The 23,845-nt window shown below is 46.4% G+C and overlaps 1 protein-coding gene across 3 annotated transcripts in view; it reads right to left on the bottom strand.

Moving 5' to 3' along the window:
- Positions 1-23,845, bottom strand: part of ebf1a (EBF transcription factor 1a) — a 51,297-nt gene that overhangs the window by 22,865 nt on the left and 4,587 nt on the right. For all 3 annotated transcript variants that reach the window (XM_073486899.1, XM_073486900.1, XM_073486901.1), the window contains exons 6-7: positions 22,548-22,616; positions 279-360 (exon numbers count right to left, since the gene is read on the bottom strand). In XM_073486899.1, coding sequence (XP_073343000.1) covers positions 279-360; positions 22,548-22,616 — 151 coding nt within the window. The remainder of the gene's footprint in view (positions 1-278; positions 361-22,547; positions 22,617-23,845) is intronic.

Raw genomic sequence — 23,845 nt, 5'->3', positions numbered from 1 at the left:
CTGCTGTAAAAATCGACAGAAACATATTTATTTTATTATTTATAGGGATTTTATTTGCAGTGTGTACTGTGCTCTCTTTCCTCTCTGGTCTTATCTCTGGGACAGCACAGAGAGCATTTCTGTGAGAGAGCCTGTAAAAACCTTGTTTGTCTTCAACTGTAGGATGCTGTTGCCATGTCTAGGGCTTTAAAAAAGAATTCTGAAAGAAGGTTTGAGTACGTGTGGTCCTTGCCCACACTGCAGCACACACTGTACACTTGCAGACAGCTGCATCTCACCTGAAAACGCCTCATGTCTCGAGGGTTCCCTGCATTCTTCAGGCAGTTCTGGTTACACTTCAGGAAGAACTTGAGGAAGAACCTGCACAGGCAGAGAAAGAGAGACGGAGAGGGAGACAAATGAGATTGTGAACGAGCAAAGTACAGCATGAGCTACTTCAACAAAACACAAAATACAAATAAAACAAATAAAACAGCAGAGGCAGACAAGCCTCATACACTATCCCCCCCTCATCCATCAGATGTTTATGACAAAGGCAGTTTTCTATGTAAAAACAGCTCGGGGATATTGAGTAAGATGCTACCTTGTATATCCATCTCCGAGCTGCTGTCACAGCTTGCCATAAACTCACCGGGGCAGACATGGCCCCCCCTCCACCCCACCCCTAGCTGCAGAGTGACGGAGGTTGTGCTGTAGCTACTATGCAGCACAGTGTTGCCATTCCTGCCTCTCTCAATCTCAGTGTGAGAGACCACATCAACAGCACCTGCCATGCATTATTAATAGGCTGAGATGGCAAGTATGGCTACCCACATCAATACTTAATGAGGGAGGGAGGGAGGAGGGAGGGTCGGAGGAGTAAAGGGGGGAGTGTGGGGAGGCACCGGAGGCCTGAAAAGCAGAAAAGGGGACGGCTGACAATTTATTCCCTAGCCCCACCCCGAGGCTTGAAGCCGGACAACTTCTTTTTTAACTGAAACTACGGCACTGTACATCTCTTCCACTCGCCCTTCTGCATTGTCTGCCTCGCTGAAAAGAAAAAAAAGATATCAAATGAACCGCGAAAATAAACAGCGCCGTGTACAAATAAACAGGAACCCTCAAAAGGGGGAAAATAAAACTACAACATCCCGCCCTCCTCCTCCTCCTCCTCCTCCCTTTGAGGTAGCTCAAAGAAATGCTGACAGCTGAAACTGCTTACAATACAGATCTCCACCAGCCAGAGAGAGAATCACTCCTTTGCTCAGCTTTTCTTTCATATGTCTTATTTTCTACCCTCTGTTCATTTGTTATGGCTAGGATTCTGCACTGGGCAGCGCGTTTGGAGCCAACCGCCTTAGATATAATCATGCACGAGCAAAGGCATCACACACACACACATAGAGAGAGACATGTCAAGAGAAACACTGTAAGCAGCAGCAGCGTGCGTTGGACAATTGCTTCATCTAGTAAAAAAAAAAAAAAAACACAAGAGAGCAAAGAAGATAAATGGACAGACCAGAGTTCTGTCTCATTTCAGGGCCGGCCAACTGCTGTGCGTATTACGAGCATCTGATGTAACACAAGAACTCGTGGATTTATCCCTGACAACTTTTAAATGCATGACAGCTGGTTAGTGGTCGACGCTCTTCTTCAAGTGAGGAAGAAAAAGCCTCGTATGATGTGAAAAACAAACTGTCCCTCTCTGCTGCGCCTCTTTTTTTCCTCTGCTTTGTTTGTGTTCTGATTTACGATCTTGCTGCTGCAAAAGGCTAAATCCGAATGAGAAGGGGAAAAGGAAAGAGAGGGAGAGGGAGGGAGAGGAGAAAATGATAGAAAGTTAGACAGAAGGACGCGGTGGAGAGTATGTGAAATCTGAAAGGAGAGACAGACCACCCTCCTGTATATTTTAGAGGCTGTAGGCCAATATCTCAATAATTCATGAAGCAGAGAGATGGATTTTTTTTTTTTACAGTGGCTGTTGGACCCCAAAGGCTGAGGGTCTCCCAACTTTCTTATCTCCTCGAGGTCAGAGAGCAGCCTCGCAGACAGCTGTGGACCACATCCACTTGTCCAACATACACTCCACCTTCCTCGCTGCACCTCCTGTTTAATTCATCGACTCCATTCATTCCCCAATGTGGCCTTCTCCTCCTCCTCTGAGGTATTCATGATGGACGGATGGTGGATAAGTGGATACAGGAAAGTTGGGGTCATCAGAGTCAGAGGTGGCCAAATCAGAAGGCTAAATATTAGAGTTTGGATGGGACAGAGGAGGAGGAGGCGGTGGAGGAAAAGGTAAGACTGTGCTGAGATATTGAGTGCGAAAAAGAGATGAAGACAGTAAGTCAGAGAGTCAGCATGCCTCATTCGCTTTGCCATATGTCAGCATGTCCCCTCGATCTCCTGCACCCGTGGATCATCTGATTCATTATTTACATGACTTAAGGTGTCTGGAGTCAGCCGCACGGAAACATTACAAAACTGTAGCATGTTGATTCCTCAGTGCTCTATCTCATCTCCCCGGGAGCCGGGGGACCAGAATCACCGCTGCACACATTTACATGGATCAACAGAGAGTGGGTGTTTGGTGGTGGTGGAGGGGTGGGGGGATAAAGAGCAGCGCGTGTTGATATGCAGTAGCAAAGAGATTACCATAAGGATTTATGGATAATCTGATTGACAGCTGACCAGTAAATATGGACAGATAACTGATGATAGCCCATAATTCTCTCATTTGATCTGTTAAGCTCCCTATTATCATGTTTTCCTTGCTTTTTAATCAATAAAAAGGATCATTTATTGCTTCACAATTGTTGCTCTGTTTGGCTTTATATCAGTGGTTCTCAGCCTTTGTTGTCAGATGTATCCCCACACCCCTCTCTGATGAGATCAAGCACTCTGTAACACCTGCTGTGTTCTAAATGTGTTCATTTAATTGTGGGTGTTTTTTAACACAACAAAAGTGGATGTGTTACAGTAAGTTTTTCAGTTTCTCATTTAGCTACAACCTAACTATTTGTCAGTTTTTTAGCTAACCCAACCATTGATCCATTACTTTTATCTAACTATCTTAAGCGTTTATCCATTACTTTAAGCATATTCAGTGGTTTATCTATTACTTCAGCTGACTATGTTCACCTCTCTGCTAACTTGCTAAATAGTGTTTTTGCACTCTTAATAGCAACATTACTGACCCAGGTTGGCGTGTCTCATTTGGACTCCTCAGTATATGTAATATCTTTGCTCTAGCCCGGCATATAATGTTTCAAATTCTAACAGATAATGTGTAAACTTAAACCGTATCTCATCTCAAAACATGTATTTTCAGTTGCTTTGTAGATAGTACTGTCTCCTGCATAAATTCTTGCTTTGATTATTGCCCCCTCTACCTTGTTTGTATTTGAGACTCTCGCTGGTTTCAAGCTGTTTTACTATGCAGACTCCACAGCTACAAATATTACCAGTGCAAATTGCTGCGGCGGCCGGATTAAATGAAATAAAACCATTTTGCTCTCACGTAATTACCCCCAAATCCAGGAATGGCTGTGGAAGTGAATTTGTGTAAATAACTGCTTGGCCTCTTGAAGCCTCATGGCATAAATTTGTAACAGCGAAAACGAACGAATAAACACATGCAGCCGGTCGCCGTGGTAATTTAATGATCTCACACTTTCATCATATCATAACGCGCATTATTTGTCACTTTGGAGCAATTAAACACAAAATCACCCTCTGCCCATAAAAAAGAAAACAAGGAAAGCAATTATAACACAACTTTTAAGTAATCCCTGTAGCATCTAAATATTATTACTGTGGTGATAAAGATTGTCTAAGCGATTAGCTAACAGCAAGGAAGCCTCCGAGGGACAATTCTGTTATATTTTCTAATAATTTTCCTACATTAGCAACAAATGAGGTAAAGAGTTGTTTTTCCTTGTCAAATTTAACATGGATAACTTCAGAACTGTGTGCTTTTATCTTCCTCAGTAGTTCGAGTTTATTCATCTTATCAGCCTTTTGTTACACGTTGTGCTGTACATCTTTGTGCCTCATTTCTTTATTCTTCGCCCCTCCTCTCTCTGCTCTCTCTGTTTTGTTCTGATGCCGAGGCGCTGTAAAAATGGCTGTGGGTGATGCCATAACTCAGCCCTCTCCTCTCCCTCTCCCTCCATCCATTCCTGCCATACAGATCATCTCCAGAAGAAAAGCACTGTGTCTGGCTCCTAATATGCTTCATGAGGTGTGTAATTCACTGTGCTCCGGAGGGGAGCCATTTGTCTCGGGGGTTAACTAAGTGACACAACAGCACTTCCCCATGCCTGTTACCACCGTGGGACATGTTGAACTAATCTAGGCAGGTAGAGGAATGGAGGATCCTGCACTTCAGCAATTAAGCATTAAGATTTGTTGAGGAAATCGATCCTAATGAAGTCAGAGGCCAGTTCAAATTAAGTGTAAATATTTGTAAGTAAATATAATGTTACGGCTGAAAGAAAGGAGTGACAAATAGGCAACCGAAGTAGAAATTAAGTCTGGCGCTCTCAGAGAACCAAATATCTTCTTCAACTCATGCTTTGTGTATTTTCTTTTCCTCCTCTTGTGTTCATTTCTCGTAGTCTTTCTTTTTTCTGCAACTCCTTCCCTCCGCCATGCATCACTGACACTTCAACCATGAGCCTGACTGGCTTGTTTTCATGGTGACCTGTCTCCCAGTCTGCAGTATATGTTTTAGGCACACACACACTCTCTCACACACACAGACACACATGCACACATACACACACTAATTTAGGGAGATTTATGAGGGGGGCCTTGCACTAGGAGCCATGCAGGCTGACCCCAGGGGTGTAGGGGGGCACTGAGAGAAGGAGGGGGCCTGGCTCCACAGGGGGGGACATTAATAATCCAGAACCAGGTCTGTCTCTGGGCCTGGCCCTGGGCCTCGGACACCAGGCTGTAACAGGCTACAGTGGCCCAGTTTACTGAGAGAGATACATCCAGCTCTACATGCCATACTAATATCAGATAGATAGATACCTAGACTCAAAACGACAAAACATAAAAGAAAACATGCAGAAACACATATTGAAACACAAGGGCAGACACACAAAGAGAGAGCATCACACACACGAACACTTCGCTCCATTCCTTTGGAGTGCTACTCCTCAAAGTAGCAGCGAGCACCTCTATATTGCCCTCATGTCTATCTTAAGTGTCATGATTTATTTAAATAGAACATCTCACTGCACTGAAAAATTCATTTCCAGCTCGCTCTGTGCATCGTCGCATCCTGCTCCGCGTCTGTATCTGCTCGTGTGTGTGTGCATGTCATGTCAGCTGAATTTGCCCCGTTGTTAAATATTTCTCAGAACAAATGGACCCTGGAGGAGGGAGGCAGGGGTTCAGGGGAAGATCTGCGCTGTGCCTTTGCCGCTCAGGGAGAGGCCCCACTTGGGAGAGATCGCTCCTCGCTTCCCCCGGAGCCGGAGCTCCAGTCCCAGCTTGGGGACAGAAGTCCCAGAGACACTTAACCAATTGCGTTTCATCCATTTCATCCGAAAAGGATCATTCAAAATTCAACTGAGAAATCGTGCAGGGAGCATTGAAAGACGGGCAGTAAGATCTCTCCTGCGTGGGAACAGCGTAGGAGAAAGTAGTGCCAGGTCCGACAACTTGTAGCCTGATAACATCGCTACCTGTGGCCTGGCTTTACACCAGGGGGAAAAATAAAACCAAATAAACATCTGTGCATGTGTGTGTGTGAATGTGTGAGTATCAAAGCCATGATGAATAAGAGGCTGTCTGGGTGATGGACAAGCTTGGCAGGCGGTGCTGATTGAAACACTTCCTCTGTCGGGGCCTGGCCCATTAATCTGATGGAGACAGAGACAAAGAGAGCGGGAGAGAGAGAGAGAGAAAAGCTCCAGGCCCCAGACCGCGGGAGTAATGAAGGGTCCTGGTCCCTCTCACCTCAGTGCTGTCCTGCCATGCTGGGACGCTCTGCTACCCTGTCCAGCCCAAACCCTGCCCTCGTGGGACTGACCAGTGAATAATGGCCCTGTCATCAGCCTGGGTAGACGCTGCCGCACAGCCGAAGGGTGTGTGTGACCGCGTGTGTGTGTGACCGCGTGCTTATGCCTCCCCGCGCAGTCATTTGCCCTAACTGTTCCCCTCTCTTGCTTAGTTGAAAACTGATGTATTCATATTGAATAGTGTTGATTTAAGCACATGTTAAACTTAATGCATAATGCATCGACTATATATAGCTTGATAAAGAGCATTGTGTCAGCCCGGGACCAGCCCCATACATTGTGGGGATGAATGTGCCGCTTGCAAAAGTTCTTTCTTTTTGTTCCATTTAAGCACCGTATTAAATCATAACTATGACTGTGACTGTACACAGGCTCAAGGTTATGTTTCTAAATGCAGCAGGATCAGAAATCAGAAACTTAATTAGTGTGCCGCGTTTGTTCTCGGGTGAAAAGTTGTTCCCTCCAATGGGTCTTGAGGGAGGAATCTGGGAGCAGAGAGTGGGAGAGACTGTGAGGCAGAGAGAGTGTGTGCGACGGGGGAATGCAAGAGGGAGATGGATACTGAACAGAGACGTATGGCTTCCTACAGAGTGTGTGTGTGTGCGCATGTGGACACGAGCACATGTGTGTTTTGGCCTTAGCATCCCTCTGTGTTTATCAAACATATTACAGCTCCTTCTAGATTCCTCACCTGCACACCCCCAGCCTGCTACATATGGCCCACCAATCACAAAATAAGGAATCATGCATACATTAGCATAGCTAATGGCCTACCCTCTCCATTTAATATGCTAATTTCCTGAAACATTACTGAATGCCGTCTGTTCTAAATGAATAAATTTGAATCGCAATTAGAATAATCCTTTATAATTAATGAAAACTGTCAATTTTGGTTCATAAGTAATTTGATTAAAGTGGTGATGGGACACTTATGAAGTTCATCGGGCTGCGAGGAGTGAGAACGCACGCTCGCACGCGAGCATGCAAACACACATGCACAAGCTGCATGACAACCAACAGCAGAGCTAGGACTGCATTATTGATGAAGATGATTAATAAACTTATGAAAGTGGTTGTCACACATGCCAGACCTTTTTTTTCTCTTTTTTTTTTAACCCAACACAACTTCTTTCCACTCCTTTACCGCCGTGGAGAAACAACAGATCAATCACGCCTTTCTGCCACCTGACAGAGAGGGAAAAGTGAGGGAGTGATTGAAAAGGTTTCCCGGCCTCGTGGTGCTGTGTCAGTGGCCTGTCTGTCCAGTGGGAGACACTGATGGACTGTCGAGGCAGGAAGAGCACCATACACGCGCGCGTGCGTGCGTGCACACACACACACACACACACACACACTCATGCCAAGTCATTACATGGAGGCTGAAACATTTCCCTGTTGTGTCTCACACAGGCGGGACGGGGCAATTCTGCTGTTTGCTGGGTTTTATCAGTATATAATAACATGTTATGAGGAGCGTATAGTTGAAGAAGAGGTCTGTAACTGTTCATCAACATCCCCTTCTTCACCATTAACTCTCTCATGCTGTGCCATGCTGCCACTGAAGCGTATAATGGTGTCACTTAAATTAGGGTCACTCAACTGTGGGAAATTGTTGCAATGTGCGCTGCATGTGTATCTCATCCTCTTGCACCGTATGTATATTGAGCACGCTGGTGTTTGCCAGTGTGTGTACGCGAGTGTGTTTGCATGGCTTCAACCCAATAATAATGGTCCAGATAGTGTAGAGCCTCGCAGACTAATTAGCCATATCACTGAGAAAATAGCAGCCTGCTAATTAATGGGTATTATGGCATTTCAGAAGTCACTGCTCTAATTGGGAGGGAACTGAGCCTCGCATTTCCATACTGCAGTAATACCGGCTTTATCCGCCCATCTATCTGTCGGTCTGTCTGTCTACCTACTTGGCATGCTTGCTTTTAAACACAATCCTCCACACGCACACAGGGAAAATAATTATCCTGCACATGCTTTTTTAAACACACACATACACACAGTAATGCTCAGAATATATACACTGCCAAGTGTTTCCACATAGAAAGAGCTACTTCAACCACAAGGGGACAAGAATCATTCGTTTTTGTAACCCCTGACCCATAATCTTATATATTTATTCTGATTAAATATCTTTATATTGCTTTTAGAGAACAAAAAGCCTAATGCAAGTGAATTGGTGAGTAATATAATACATCTGAATAATTCTCTGTATCATTGTGTGTGTGTGTGTCTTTGATTCACATGCATATCCCCTATAGATTCCTCTTAACCCTATCAGACAGTGGGACAATCAAAATAGATTTGCATTCAAATGCCACACGCTCGGTATCAAATATCAAATCAAGCCCGAGTCACTGAGACAGACAGACAGTCATCTCCTCCCTGCTTCCTCCTCCTCCTCCTCCTTTCTCCTCTAAGGGTCCCAGGGACTCCCATTCTCCCCCGGACGAGCTCTATCGAGGAGTGACAGGCTGTGGCTGGGGCTTGATTGACAGCCTGTTGATGCCCCTCTTTCCACACACAACCCTTCTCCTGCTACACACACACACTGCCCATTCTGCCTCCACCACCTCCCCCAGCGCGTGCACTGGTCTGGGTGTCAGTGATAGCCCCTGGGCTAGTGCCCCGCAGGCTGCACAGCACTATACATACAAATCACAGTGTGTCAGCCTTGTGAATGGACCCATTTTGACTTTGTCCTTGTAAAGTCAGGCCCCCCCTTGAAGCAGACTGGATCTGTATCCTGCCTCCTTTTTTTTTTTTTTTAACTTTCCCTTTCATTCGTAAATGCAGACAGAGGCAGATGCATGATGAAACCTACACAAAAGGACATCCAGCAGGAGTTTGCACACATTTAAACACAAACACACGTGCACAGAAACGCACAGGAAAAATGTCAGATTTAAATGCGGTGCTAATGGGCAGCACCTCACAGGAGCAGGGTATAAATACATCAACAACAACACACACGTAGACGGTCCACACCCCCTCCATAACGGCCAAGACCCGGGGCCTAATCTCACACACTCAGCTAGTACACCTGGTTAATGTTAAGAGGGCAGTTATAGTCAATTACATTCCCATATAACGCATAAACCTCCACCCTGCCTGTGCTGGGAGAGTAATTGAAAACAGGCGCAGGACGCAGAATGAAGTCCAGACAAAAAGTCAACTTCCCACCCCTGACTTTCCCATTCACTATATATGCTGTCGTCCATATTCTGGAGTCCTGGGGGCAAACGTAAAGGGAGCGGAAGAGGTGGGTTGCCATTTGGATAGTGAAAGAGCAGGAGGATATGGAGTCATATGAGGTTCTGGAGAGGAAGACAAAAGGGAGATGGTGAGGGCTTTGTCTCCCAGGTGAGGTCCAGGGAAGGGGGAAGTTAGGGTTGGGGTGAGAGGGTGACGGACTGGTGGTGGTGGTGGTGGTGTTCCATGTGGATGGGGTGGGGGAGTTAAGGGGGGACAGCGGTTGTAAGTAGGAGTTTGAGACTGACAGGTGACATTACCCTGCGTCATGGCTGGAGGGACAGGGGGACAGAGGGCGCGATGGTTATCCAAGCAGAGAAATGTCAACGTCCAGACACCGCTGTGACACACACACACATACACACACACACACACAAACAAGAGCTGCACAGACAGACACACAAGTACACAAAGATCCAGGACAAAGGAGTCTGGAGTCTTTGAGAGCGAGAAAGGCTGGCTACAGTGGGCAGAGATGAAGCGATTACATCCTCTCCATTTAAAAAAGGAGGATATGAGGATAAAGAGACAAAGCAGGAGAAAAGGCGAAGAGTCTCTGACGCTACTATTACGAGTCAACAACCTTGCATTTATTCAGATCGTTTGCTTTCCAAACACAAGCTTCCATCCTTTTGGCGAAGTTCACATTTGTCCCTTTTCAATCTGCTCTCTGCTGCCGTTTTCATTAAAGCCTAACCTAATTTTGGCAAAGCTTATAAAATGTCCATATTGCTGCTCATTCGACCCCATTGATTTAGCGTTCGGTTAAATATTCACGACTGTGGATGCAATTAACATGCTGTTAATGAATAATTGATCGCATCTTAAGCGGCCATAAAACTCATGCATATTAATTATTGAAACAGGAAATATGAAAAAAAACAACCTTCCTTGTTTTGCCTCAATCAACGCTCTTTCATTTTGTTTCTTTAGTCAGGAAGGCCTGTTGAGAGTGTTCGAGGGGGAAAAGTGCAGCTTACATGAGTGTGTGTGTGTGTGTGTGTGTGTATGGGAAGGAGACAGGAGCCAGAGAGTGTCATGAACACTATGCAAATGCCTCCCGTAAACACCGCTTTAACAGCTCTCGTATGCATTTAAGCTGCCTTTGAGTACATCCATTTAGCTCGTACATACGTCTCTACAGTGTGTCCGTGCAGCTCAGTGTGATATGGAGTACAGTGCATTGAGTTGACAGCTTTGGTGTGACAGAGGTAGTAGCTGCCTGTTTTGAGAGGCAAGTGTTTACTGGGAGTGAACACAACACACACACACACAAAAAAAAAACAAATCTTGTGAACATGGGAGGCTTGTCAGCGCGAGACTGGAGATCAGTCAGCCAACAATGAGCTTTCCTCTCCCACTGTGTCTCTACTAGTGTTTGGTTATAGGCTGATGTCACCCCTGGCACCTCCCCGGGCCCCGTGAGTGGAGAACAATAGTGTAGAGAGGGAGATGAGAGGGTGGGAGTCAGCCTGAATGTGCCTCACACTAATGCTGCCATGCACCTGTGGTCAGGTGAATATTTGCTTCCCTTCCCCTGTGTGTGTGTGTGTGTAAGAGAGCAAAACTGTGTGTTTGTGCACAGTTTAGTTGGGGGGGTTAATTCATTATCGTGCACTCTAAACCACTCTAAAATGTCTTGACATGAAAAATACATCCCAGAAGCAGCCACACACTGCAGGAAAACACCAATTTACATCGTCGCTTGTTATTTATTTAGCACTCAAAAAGCTCTCGGAGGTGTGTGTGTGTGTTATGTGTGTGCTATGTGTGTTACCCCCCTCTATCTCCCTCGCCGGCACCTAACTAACTACTCTGCGATGTTGGTGCCTGGAAGCTAAAAGTGACAAGCCGTCAATTGTGTTCCAATATTAACCCCCCCTCTCAAAGTCTGCGTGCCCGTCTTCTTCTCTGTGATGTCGGCTTGATCAAAGAAGCAGCACTTTGGCAAAAAATAACCAGGGAGAGTGAGATGGAGGACACCATGCTGCTTACAGACTGATGAACGACGGCCAGTCTCTCTGCAAAACACTGTCCCCCTTATCTTTTTTCTTTGTCTCTCCTTCTCAGTCTTTCTCATTATCTCCTTCTCCCTCTCTCTCTGTTGGAGAGGCAACATGAGGCGTTGGCTGAGCATGATTCAATATCTTCTATACAGCCAGGCGGTAAGTAGTAGTTCATGGAGTGTACGGTATACAATTTTATGGAGAGGGAGAGGATATATGCTCGAGCTTTTTATATGGAGAGGAAGGCAGTGCTCGCCAACATTTTTTTCCCGCTTTTTCGCTCCTACTGTTCTGAATAGAGATTGAAAGAAGGCTGGGCAGGGGATAAAAGAGAGAAACAGACCACCAGAGAGACAGAATATGATAGAAAGATGCCCCGTGTCTGTGTTTCATCTTATCTTAGCAGGTTCACCTAGCGGTGAGATTCCTCAAACGCACCTTCACTCATCGGCACGGGGGGGCTGAAGGGAAAGGGACACATAGAGAGAGAGAGAGAGAGAGAGAGAGAGAGAGAGAGAGAGAGAGACACACAGAGAGAAAGAAAGACACAAGATAAAGTAAGCACACACACAGACACACAGGAAGAGAGAGAGGGAAAGAGGGAGAGAGAGAAGAGAGGTGGATCTCTCTGTGGCTAATTCTCTGGGTGTGGGAAAGCAGAGCACCTAACACAGGTTGGCCTGGTTTCAGTAATGAGTTTGATTCTTCTCTCTGCCTCCTCAGTCTCACGGGGGACCAAGACTGCATAATAACATCCTCCATACACACACACACACACACACACACAGGCACAAACAGGTCTATGGGGAGCTAATTATTCTCACCTGTGTTAATTATTGCTGTAAGCCAATCAGCGGACTCTGTGCTAATTAGGCAGTGTTAGGTCTGATTAGTGTTTTGCAGCAGGCCCACTCAAACTGTTATCTACCATACTAGTCCCCTCAGGCGAGACAGGAGAGGAGAACAGGTGGAGGCTTGCCCTGCGTGTGTGAGTGTGTATGCGCTCATGCTTAATAATAAATAACTGAGGGACAGCTTAAATTCACAATACAACAAAGTCTAATCAGTTTCTTTTCGAATCAAACTTCCATTAAACCAAAACAACGCATGCCATCAATCTAACCAGTCTCTGCCCTCCGAGTTAATTGGCCCTGGTTTAGGGTCAGTTCTTTTATCTGGACAAACAGCCCCTGTGCCCTTCTAGTTAATGAGGGCTGATCCAGGATAAGTTCTGTCACTAATGGCTCCTTTTTGCCAGGATAACCCCTCGGATTGATCCACGCATCACACATGCAACCCCTGTCCTGACCCAGGACTGCTAGATTCTGTGTGAGTCTGTGTGTGTGTGTGTGTTTGGCAGGAAAAACAGAGATGCTCAAAGCAGGATGAAAGACGGAGAAGAGAGGAGGTGTAAACGTATAAATGGGTAAAAGGAAAAAAAGGAGAGAAGGGGAGAAATGAGGAGAAAGGATGAGAGGAGGAGCAGGAGGGGGGAGAGAGAGGGGGAGTAGCTGGAGGAAACCTTCCTCTTATGACACGATTGATTTTCTTTCAGAGGCTTGAGCCTGTCACTACTGAACACTTGGTCCCCCACTCCTCCTCACACACACACACACACACACACACACACACACACACACACACACACACACACACACACACACACATACACACTCAATCCCACGGACACACACATGCACAAACTCCGTGCCCTGACCTCCACGTGTGCCTGCTGGTCCATACTGGGTCTAATGACACTGGGGCCTCCCACAGATCAATACCAAACTGTCACTCAGCTGGCAAGCACACACACACACACACACACACACACACACACACACACACACAACACACACACAAAAACAGTTGGCCAGATGCAGACACACACATGCACACATGCTAGGTAGGCTATGCGTTTGCACATTTGTGTATGCTGGAAGCGATGTTTTCTACAACCTCAGCAGATGCCCTCCTCCTCCTCCCCCTCCTCCGCCCACACCACCCCCTACACACACACACACACATGCACAAACACTGGACCAAAGCCATATTCTCTCTCCTCAGCCGTTTTCTCACCCTCCTGCTCCCTCACACCAAGAGTCTAGGTCCTGATGTAATATTGATGAGCGAGGATGGAAGCCCTATAAAAAGTGATAGGTCCTTGTGATTGTAAATTATAAATTGTCATCGATTTAACGTCACTTCCCACATACGCACACATGCAAATGCACACACACACAAGTATCAAAATAGACACACAACTGCTCGTTTTGCCCAGGAGAGAAGGAGGAGAGTCCTTTTCCCCCGTCCTCTTGACTAACTTATTCCACGTCATTCACCGGCATCTCTTCCTGTTTCTTTTCTTCTTTCCACCCCACCTCCCTCCTTCTCTCCCTCCTTCACTCTCTCCTCCTCCTCAACAATCTCAAGCACCCATCCGCCCCTCTCCATACACATCTCAAGTGCCACTTAGAAAACCAGACTGAGGCTAGAGCCAAACTCTACTCTCAGTGGCTCTGTGTTTGTGTGACTGTCTGGTTTTGTGTGTCACTTTTTGGTGTCTCGGAGTCAAGATCACAGAGGAAGAAAGCCTCACAAATCACCCCGGCAGCCACGCGTTTTTCTTTTAATTCTGGACATAATTTACGTCCAAGAGAAAATCTGTTGACTGTGAAAAGCTCTGGCTAAAAACATTTGTTTGTCTCTGTTAAATCACTAATTATAGCCTGGCACAACACAGGGCAGATGCAGGCTAATTCACCATTAGGCCGTTTGGTGTTTATTAAACTTTTATAATGTGATCACTCTGATAACGGCACAATTGTTTCCCTGGGCGTGTGTGATTATACTGTTGTACCCCTCTGTCCCCTTGTAATGGCTCCCGCCGAGCGTGTGTGTGCGTCCCTGTATGTGTGTGTGTCTTGGAGCTTGCGGAGCAGTGTTTTCCATTTCTCATTAGAGTGGCACAGACTCCTGCTGCAGGGTCAATGGAGGGGGAGAGGGTGTGTGAATATGTGTGTATCTGTTTGAAGGGGAGTGGGGTGGTAATGAGCGCAGGAACATAATACTACGGCGTCCATTAATGCTCTGAGGCAGTGACATTAGGCATACTTAACTAATAGAGCCAGTCTCTGCAATTACCCACTGTTATCTCTGCAGCTTTAGAGGGGAACCGGCTTTAATAAATGTTTGTAGTGATGTGATAAATGCCAGGTTTGCTCATTTGTAATCTACACTGCGGGACAAGGGGAAGCGGGCGGATGTAATTGTTTTCCTCCGGATTGGAGAATGTGGTTGAGTTCAGAGAGGAAAAAAAAAAGCGTCTTTCCTTTTCAGAACATTTTCCTCACAGGTACATCTTCCTCCCTCTCTGTCTATCTATCTCTCTAAGTCTCTCTCTCTCTCTCTCTCTCCCAGCTCTCAGTGGGGTACTGTTACAACTGTCCTCCTGTCAAACAGAGAAAAGCAGTCCGTACCTGACGCTCACCGTCACGTCTCTGCCTCCTCTTTTTCCTTTCCTCTCATCTCTCTTTCATCCCGGCCCACATCAGAGGCGCGGCCGTGATTGTGTGTGTAAACATCTTGTCATGCTAACATGGGCGTCATGACAGAAGAGAGATGCGCTTCATTAACGCTGCGCTTGTAAGTTTGTCTTTGTGTTTGAACGTGCGTGTGTGGGCTATATGTCTGCCCATACACACTATTTCAAGTGTGTAATAGTGTGTTTCTTGAATTTCTCTCGGGTCACTGGCAGAAACGCAGAGGATCTGTATACGCTGGGTGCTTTTATTGTACAAATGTGACACAATGTAAGGAGTACCAGCAACTACAGTCCTGCAAAAGCAAAGTTAATACCTTCTCCATGTCGGCCTCACTCCAGACTTCTACCACAAAGAATAACAGTCAATTAACAAGCAAGTAATCATTCGCCACAGAAAAAACACACCAACAGTTTCACCTCCTTGCACAGCCCTCACTCTTTTGGCAGTAAATCTTCTCTGTTTGTGTGAAGACAATAGCCAGAGGAAGAGAGTGAGGGAGTGGTAAGCGAGAGAGAGAAAGAGGGTACAGGAGGGAGGCAGAGGAGAAAGCGGGGCTGTTAATTGTTTTCCAGAAAAAGGTTGCGAAGGTCTGCACGTTTGAACTGAATGTCACCTCATGTAAATCACAGCCTGTGCGTTGGAGAAGCCAATAACCGGGATAATTAGCGCGACTCTCTCCGGCGCCGCACGCAGAGATCGAGGAAGAGCACGCCGCCGCTGAGGAAAGAGCGTTCAAACGCAGGGGAAGATTCCAAGTGTGATTAACCAAAAAACCCTTCAGAGTTAAATCTGGAGTTTTGAGTGGGAGGACCAAAGAAAAAGACACATAGACAGAGGGGCAGACAGAGAGATGAAGAAGAGAGACACATGGATGGAGAAAATCAGAGAGTCAAACACAGAAGGAGGCGCGGAAGAAAAGGAAACGAGTGAACATTCCTCCCAGCGAGGTCAAGCCACTCAGTAAACAAACAAACAACGTTAGCTGCGCACACACAAAGGGGGTGAGGCGGTGTAAAACAACAAAGTGTCTCAGTCGATTGCCTACGCCTTACTTTGTCTCCCCTCATCAGTTACATAAACACAAACAAAGGCCTTTAAATTCAGCTCGGCTTTTTGAAGTGGAACAGTGACATGTGCTTGGGTCTCATTTGTTGATGATTAATGCAAAGTATAAAGAATATATTGGGAGCGTAAGAATATATCATCCCTTTGATCGAACAATGCTGTTGACCATAATTGTCTGCATGTTGACGCCGCTGCTTTACATTTAATTACGGCAAAGACACTTGCTTGAAGATTTCCTTTTGTCTCTTAACATTACAGCTCAAATTAGTCGAGCTCAATGTCACAAAACTTGTATACAGGAGCAGATATGAAAAGGTTGAACTTGGAAATAATGATATAGTTTTACAGCTTTTTTAAAGAAAAAGAAAAATCATCCTGCAGAACAAAAAGAAAATCATCAGAATATATTAAAAGGATCAGTCCTGTGTTGCAGAGTCCCACCACAGCTATCACCCTCCATATTGTCCCTCCCTGTCTCCCCCATGCCGTGCAGGTTTTCCTTCCATTGTGGTGTGTGAAACTGAGAGCGGCGCTCACAGCGCCTGGCCAGCGATCCATTCTTCCTGGACAGATTGATGGAAAACAATCAACAGACTATACATCTTGCTCGGGCACAGCAGGTCACCAGCACTCATCCTGGACACCTGGACCTACATCCTGGGCTACAAGCGCTGAGGTAAGAGAGCCAGAAGAGGGGACGGGACGGAAACTGGCTGATGGGAAGTGAGACGCCAGGTTGGGGGGCACATGGAGCTGGCATGAAGCGTAAAAGTCTGTGTTCTCACTTAGCAGAAATAATCAGCAAACAATGAATCATCAGTGAGGGCTGAGATCAGGCTGCTCGATGAGAGGAGAGAGGAGGCCTGAGTATCCTTCACTGAGAGGAGCTGGTGTGTCTATTCAATTACGACCGGCAACACAGGCAGCCATGTAACACATTGGCTGTGAGAGAGCACTTAGTGGGCCATGCGCTAGACTGTCCACACACATCAGAGCGCTGAGAAAACAAAGCATTGCTCCTGCCGCACACACATAACCGCGCACGTCCAAACGTATAGCATCACACCGGGAGAGGCACACACTCGCGCTCTTCACGCCTCATTTGAAAAGCAAATTGAGCGCATCTTCTAGGGCGAGTCACAGACCGAATCCTGGAAAACGTTACTCTTTCCTCACTCGCAGTACCACACACACACATGCTCACACACCATACATGAGACCTTTCATATGGTAAATATATCTTCATTCTATTTAAATCCCCTACTATCTCTATCTCTCCATCCTGCAATTTCCAACACCAAAAATGTCTTAAATAGCTCTTGGAGAAGTAGGACGCTACTCATTTGGGTCAGATCTGGCTGGCCAAACCCCTTCATTCTGGGACAGAACAAACACTGACACAAAGGCAGAGGGACCGGCCAAGGAGAGTGGCCAGGTCAAGCAGGGAATGTCAAGCAGTAATGACAAAGCAGTTTGCAGAGAAAATAGAGCGCTATTTACAGTAGCTCTGGCCAAAAAATGAATGAGTCATGAAACCCAGAACTTTTCACTGTTATGACATTTGTAAATTTCAGTTTATATGCCCTAATAAACTGTTTGTTACCTGTATTCAGCTGGGAAGCATTAGCTTAACTACCTATAAAGGAGCTCTGTTTAGTTTATTGGGGAAAGAATTAAAACACAACAACGCAACACACACTCAAACTCAAGCTCACTTATTTCCAGTGTGTTCCTCATTGTTTCCTCACCACAAAACAAAAACAGCTTGCCTTAATTTAAAATTTCATATCATAGAAACAGACCCGTGTTTACTCAGACAATGAAGTGTAATTTTTCGTGAGGTGTTCGCAAATGAAAGAGAGCCAGCAGTTGGGGGGTGAGAGTGCTGAAGGTCTGGATGAGAGAGAAAGAGGCAGCGCTGTTTTAGAGGCTTCTCGACCTCCAAACTCCCTGCTGTCAATCAGCGCAGCCGTCCGTCCCCTGGGGCTGCGCTTTCCTCCAACCCTGGGGGGGGGAAACCACCGCAGGGAAAGAAAAAGAACACAACCAAACAGATGCAGAGAGCTGCAGGTCAATGTGTGTCTATGTATGTGTGCGTTATATTTTTGCACGCCTGTGGATTCTTAAAACTGCGCATGCGTGCATCTGCATATGCCTTTGTGCGCTGTGTATGAGTTTATCTGAGGGTGAGGGATGCATCTGTGTCTATGTGTGTGTGTGTGTGGTTTCTTATGTGTGTGTGAGGCAGATTTGTGAGGCAGCCAACACCTGAGGGAGGGGAGTTCTGCCTGCATATCGATGAGCCAGCAACTCTGCCTCTTTGCCCCTGAGCCCTGCACAAACACCACAACCAGCTCAGGGCCAGTCCTTTTCAAAGCCTCCCATAACATCTAATGCAGCTGTCCCCCCTGACGACTGCACATCTACGAGAAAAAAACACAAATCGGGGAACAGTCAAGAAAAGATCTCTTTTCCCCCAAACAGCAAAAGATGCCGTCAGCTAAGGGGTCTCATGGCTCTGTTTCTCTTTGTCTTGGAGGGGAACGTAAGCTAGTGATGTCTGTTCAGAGACGCAATCCGAAACAAAATGTAAGAAAAAAAAGTAAAATAGACAGAAAAATCTAAGACTATCCTGCATAAAACATAACAAATCCAGGACCTGGGAAACAAAAAAAATATCAATAAAGTCCTCAACATTCAGATGTCAGACACATCAGCAGATACAGTCAGAAGAAAGTAGCATAGCCGTGTTGTAAGTGTGTTTCCACCTTCTCTCTAACACAGTCATGGATATGAAAGTGAAACTAAGCTGAGGGGACGGAAGGCGCTGCCAGTAAACCACATTAGCATCAAATGCAAATGAGAAGGGGGCTAATGGCTGGACAGGTGCAGACTGGGCCTCTAAATGACACACACACATATTCGCAGGCACACACACACACACACACACAAATGAGATGGATGAATTAAACATGGGTGGGCTCGGCTTGGGGGGCTGGCAGGGCTGACATAAAGTCAATGACATACATTATTCACTAGCGCACGTTAGCCCAGCCAAGGCAACACATGACCTCTCACCCCAGGAAGTGCATCCAAACATAACAACCAAAACAATGAGGGGGTTCCCCACTATAGAGGGAGACAAAGAGGGAGAGAGTGACAAACAAGCTGTGCAGCAAAATGCATCAGCTTGTAAAAAGCAGTCCTCAAAACACTGCTAGCCACTAAGTTTAACCACACCAGGTGTAGACCAAAGACAGGCTCCACAAGTGCTAACCACCATGAAGCTGAGAGTCAGTCCGTTCCACTGGCTCGCAGAACAGGAAACTGTTGGCCATGACATCATCCTCCCCGGGAGGAGCACTTCCTGCCCGACATTCTTCACTCAAGACACACACACACTCGGCAGGAAATGGCCTCTATCAACACACACACACACACTCCTGGGGAAACAACCAACATCGACGCGGATACACAGGCACAGACACGCATGCAAGGAAATGGGCCACATCAACGGCGGGCTGCAGGAGTGTGTGCAAACGCAAACACACACAGGCACACACTCCAAAACAGCTATGAACCTGAAATAACATCGCCTGTGCATGTAAACTTGACACCCCCCCCCCTCATATACACACAGCACCGCTCCCTACACCGTGACTGGAAAGAGGAATCACGGGATATATCCAGTGGATCCTTATCTCTGGTCACAGAGAGTATCTCTCCCCCCTCCAGAGAGGCTCTCCCTGCCTGGGGGACACCCTGCGGCAGGCCTGGGGGACCTGGATGGGCAGGAAAGGGCCACGGGACACAGGTGGTAAGAGGCAAGAGAGGACACTTGGGGCCGGAGGGACAGTCATACCCCCAAAGCGAGTAGGGTGGAGAGATTAGTGCGCAATTATATGGATGCAGCAAGTAAATGAACAAAAACATTTCTGTGGGGAGATGAATTTAAGAAAAGCTGTGCGGAGGGAAATGTGTTTGTGATTTGAGGCCCAACCAGGCACATGATAGACTGACTCGCAGTGGCTGCATATGATTAACCCTACATTTACCAGGAGCGATGAAGAGAGAGGTGGAAGTGGAGGTGGGGGGGTTAAGGGCTCCCCTCATATTATCCTGCCTCTGTAAGAGGCTAAAGTGGACCACACATGTTTCCCTGGGGAAGACATAGAGAGGCACACAGGAGCTTCTCACCTTTCAGCTGCTTCCCCTACCCAGTGTCAAGCACAGACACAGCACGTCATGCCAAGCTCTCTCTGAATTTACGAACTCAACACCTCAGAGGTTAAACACATAAAATATGGTATGAGTTGTCTGACTGATGGAGATCAGATGAAAAATCTGAGTCAGAGATGATAACAACTGCGACTTGTAAAACTGAATGGCATTAAAAGAGGACAGATTGTGGGAGATGTGTTTTCGTTAAACTTCAGTAAAAAAAATCAATGTTAAAGTGCTTTTTGCTATCATAGCCTAAACAAATAACACTTCATAATTAAAAATCTGTATCGTGTTGCTCCTTGTAGACGCTTTAAAGCCCAAACAAATTCTCTTTTCAACAGGAGGCGAGATAAAGAGCGAGGTGAGAGAGATTCTCCCGGTGAGCGAGTACAGTACCCAGAGCGCTGCCGATTCACACTGTACCAGATTTGTTCTCCTAACAATCAAATAAGTTTCTCATTAGCTGACTTTATTTTTCCTCATTCCTGCGGTTTTGCTGCAGTGGCCTGTTTCTCCCATCTTAACGAGAGAGAGCTAATTAGGCAATCAGACCCATTACTCTTCCAGAAGAGTTAGAGCTAGCCCAGCTAATTAGGGCTGTAAAATCTAATCATCTCTGCGAAACAGCAGAGGGCTAACGAGCCCTTATTTAACGAACTAAATAACTTCAAGGGTGGAGAGGGGCTGCTGATGGTATTTCTTTATGAATTTGAAGGAGGGGAACTCATGGTAATTGAGTCAGTTTCACCCTCACAGTTGTTTGTTTGTTTATGAATCCCTGATTATTACAACTGCCAAGAATATATTGGTACTAAATGAGCAAACGTATAAACCCTCCTCTCCTTATTCCCCCTTCAGTCCCACACTTTACAACAAGCCAGCCCCCCCAATCGCTCTCCTCTCACCTGACCTATTTTCCTGTCCAGAAAGAGTACTCGCTGGAGAGGAAAAACGGAGATATTGCTGTTGTTTTCCCTCCCCCTGTTCTAATTTGTTGTTCGTTAATGCTGCCCTCACACCTGAGCCATTGGGCGCCGGGGGAATACCGCAAGCGAGCGGCCACAACACATGCTCAGTGTGGAAAAGCTGTTCACGGCAGAGCTCGGCCTGTTTCGCCAAGGTGGCTCTGTTCAAACTGCGGCAAAGTGAGGGGAAAGTTTAATCGTAGTGAGCCCGGATGGCGCCCGAAAGAAACAGAGCGACAGAGCGCACATATCAAGAATTCAACAAGTACGCACATGTGAAAACAAAAATCAGAAATATGGCACAGAGTGATGGGCAGGCGTGTTGTCTGAGGCCACGTGGTGGGGTGCAGCTGTCTCAGGGAGCGCTGAGGTGAGGCCTTCCGCTTCACTGGAGCGGAATGAGGGTGGCGCACACAAACTCGCACACATAAACACACAACACACACACATACATACGCAGGTAAAGAGTAGCTTTTGACAGAGCGGCAGCGAGAACAGGACAGCTGTGTTCATCAGATAGCACAGGTCACTGCCTCATTAACACACACACACACAAACACACTCAAATGTGATAAATTCAAATCAGACATAAAACCTCAATAACCCACAATGCACTTTTTTTTTACCTGATGATGCAGTTCTTTGGGCAGGTTATAGATCGCAAAATACAGTCAGAAAATCACTGTTTGTACTCTGAGCAGCGTTAAATCTGCACGCTCCAACAGTTGCTCAAGTATAAACAAATAATTTCCCTCACACAGTACCTCCACATGTGTACCGCAGACACACACACACAGCACAAGGCGGACTGTAAATCTGCAGGGCTTCTCTTTTTTCCGACTGACCGTAAATCATGCGCGCCGCTGCATCAGTCAGAGGTAGTTTATGACGGCAGGAGAAAGGTGTACACTCAAAGAAAAGTGTGTGTGTGCAGGAGTGTGTCAAAAGCGACAGACAGGCTCCACTGCCACAGAGTGAAATTTATATACAGAAACACACAAACACACACAGCCACACTCTCAGGCTGTAGCTGAAACCCTAACTGCTCATCAGCTAAGTCATCAGCCCAACCACACAAACACTGTTTGACCACACTTGAAGCTGAGCTCAACTGCTCTGTGATTGCTCCTCCACTTCACACACACACACACACACACACACACACACACACACACACACACACACACACACACACCACTGGAATATTATTTACTGCTGTTTCACACATTTTGCTTACACAGTCAATTATGGTCACTGAGATTTAAACAACCTGTGGCCTGCTTTTATTAGGCCTGCAGGTTTTATTTATCCCAGCCAAATCACATGTCGATAACAGCTTTAATTTATTTTTAAATTTGTCAGGATTTTTACATCTATAGTGTGTTTCTGCAACTTCTGCTGCCTGCGCAGTCATACGAGCTGTGTTTGCAGTGACAGCGCAGGGGTAAAGGGCGAAAGTTTGCTTACCTGTCAATGATGACAGGGTCTGATGGGGTCTCGTTCCTGTTGCCACAGCTCTTCTTATCACAGCATCGACTGCAGGGAGGAGAGAGAAGAGGAGGTTGGGGGGGTTAGGGGGTGCAGAGACAAAGGAGAGTTAGTCACAGACATGTGAACAACACAAAAAGCAAGATAAGGTAAAGCCCAGACAAGGAGAGGAAGTCAGATGAGCATTACAGGAAAGAGAAAAAGAAGAGTAAAAGGGCGTGAGACTTTGCTGGAGTTTAAGAAACAGCATGGATTGGATTTCTGTTGGGCTTTTCCAGGTAAGACTGGGGGCTCTAGCGCTACAGTAGGTGAGATCAGCGGGGCTATTTTGGAAAAAGTTTGGAGGAGAAGCGCAAAGCAGTGAGCCTGAATGGGGCTGGATACAAACTTGAATTAGCCTCCAGGGCTCAGGTTAGCTCCATTTCTGTCAGACATCACACAACCAGACATCTTATGTTCTCTATTTTTCCTCAGTGCTCGTCCCCTCCCTCCATCCCGCCTCTCTCTCTCTCGCGCTCGTTCTCTCTCTCAGAAGTGGGTCACAGAGTGGTCCCACTGGACCTGGGGAGTAGTGCATGCTGGGTAGAAGGGGGTTGCATACTGATGTGACGAGTTCTTTCTGAATCATTTGACTGCACTACAATGTAACAGTGTATTGTGTGCCGTCTACACTCCCTCCTCCTCCCCCGAGTTCCCCCAAAAAGTATCATCCCGTCTACCTTTTCTTCTCTGTCTGCCTGTCTGTGCGTACAGTATGCATGTCTGTGTGTGCACCTATGTGCATCTACAGTATGTGTGTGTGTGGGAGGAGATGGAGAAAGGCACAAAAGAGAGAGAGAGAGTGGGAGAAGGGGGGAGAGTGATTGACCCTCCCCCCCCTTACTTTCTTGAGTCCCTCAGGACAGGAGGCTTGGAGAGCCAGATCAGATTTCTGATCTCGACCGTTTCCTGCAGCATATGAAAACAAGTGGTCTAAATTGCCTTGTGTGATAACCAGGAAGTGGCTACATTTTGCCACCAGCCATTTCTCTACACGTTAACTCTCCATGTATTTCCAAATGGATGGTTTGCAAACGACAGTCACATGCTGCGTGATGCTTTTATTGATTGCAAATGCACGCAACGGCCCGTGAGATCTACACTTGCTTTAGTATATTTGACTGTGTGTGTGTGTGTATTATGTGTAATTCGAGTCTGTCCCCCTCTGCACATAGCTCACTGTCAGGACACAGCAAACTGCATGTATTACACAGACTAAGGAGGATGGGTTTGAGTAA

Source organism: Pagrus major, chromosome 18 (genome assembly GCF_040436345.1).
Source record: "Pagrus major chromosome 18, Pma_NU_1.0".
Lineage (NCBI taxonomy): Eukaryota > Metazoa > Chordata > Actinopteri > Spariformes > Sparidae > Pagrus > Pagrus major.
This window is presented reverse-complemented; position numbering and strand designations above follow the sequence as displayed.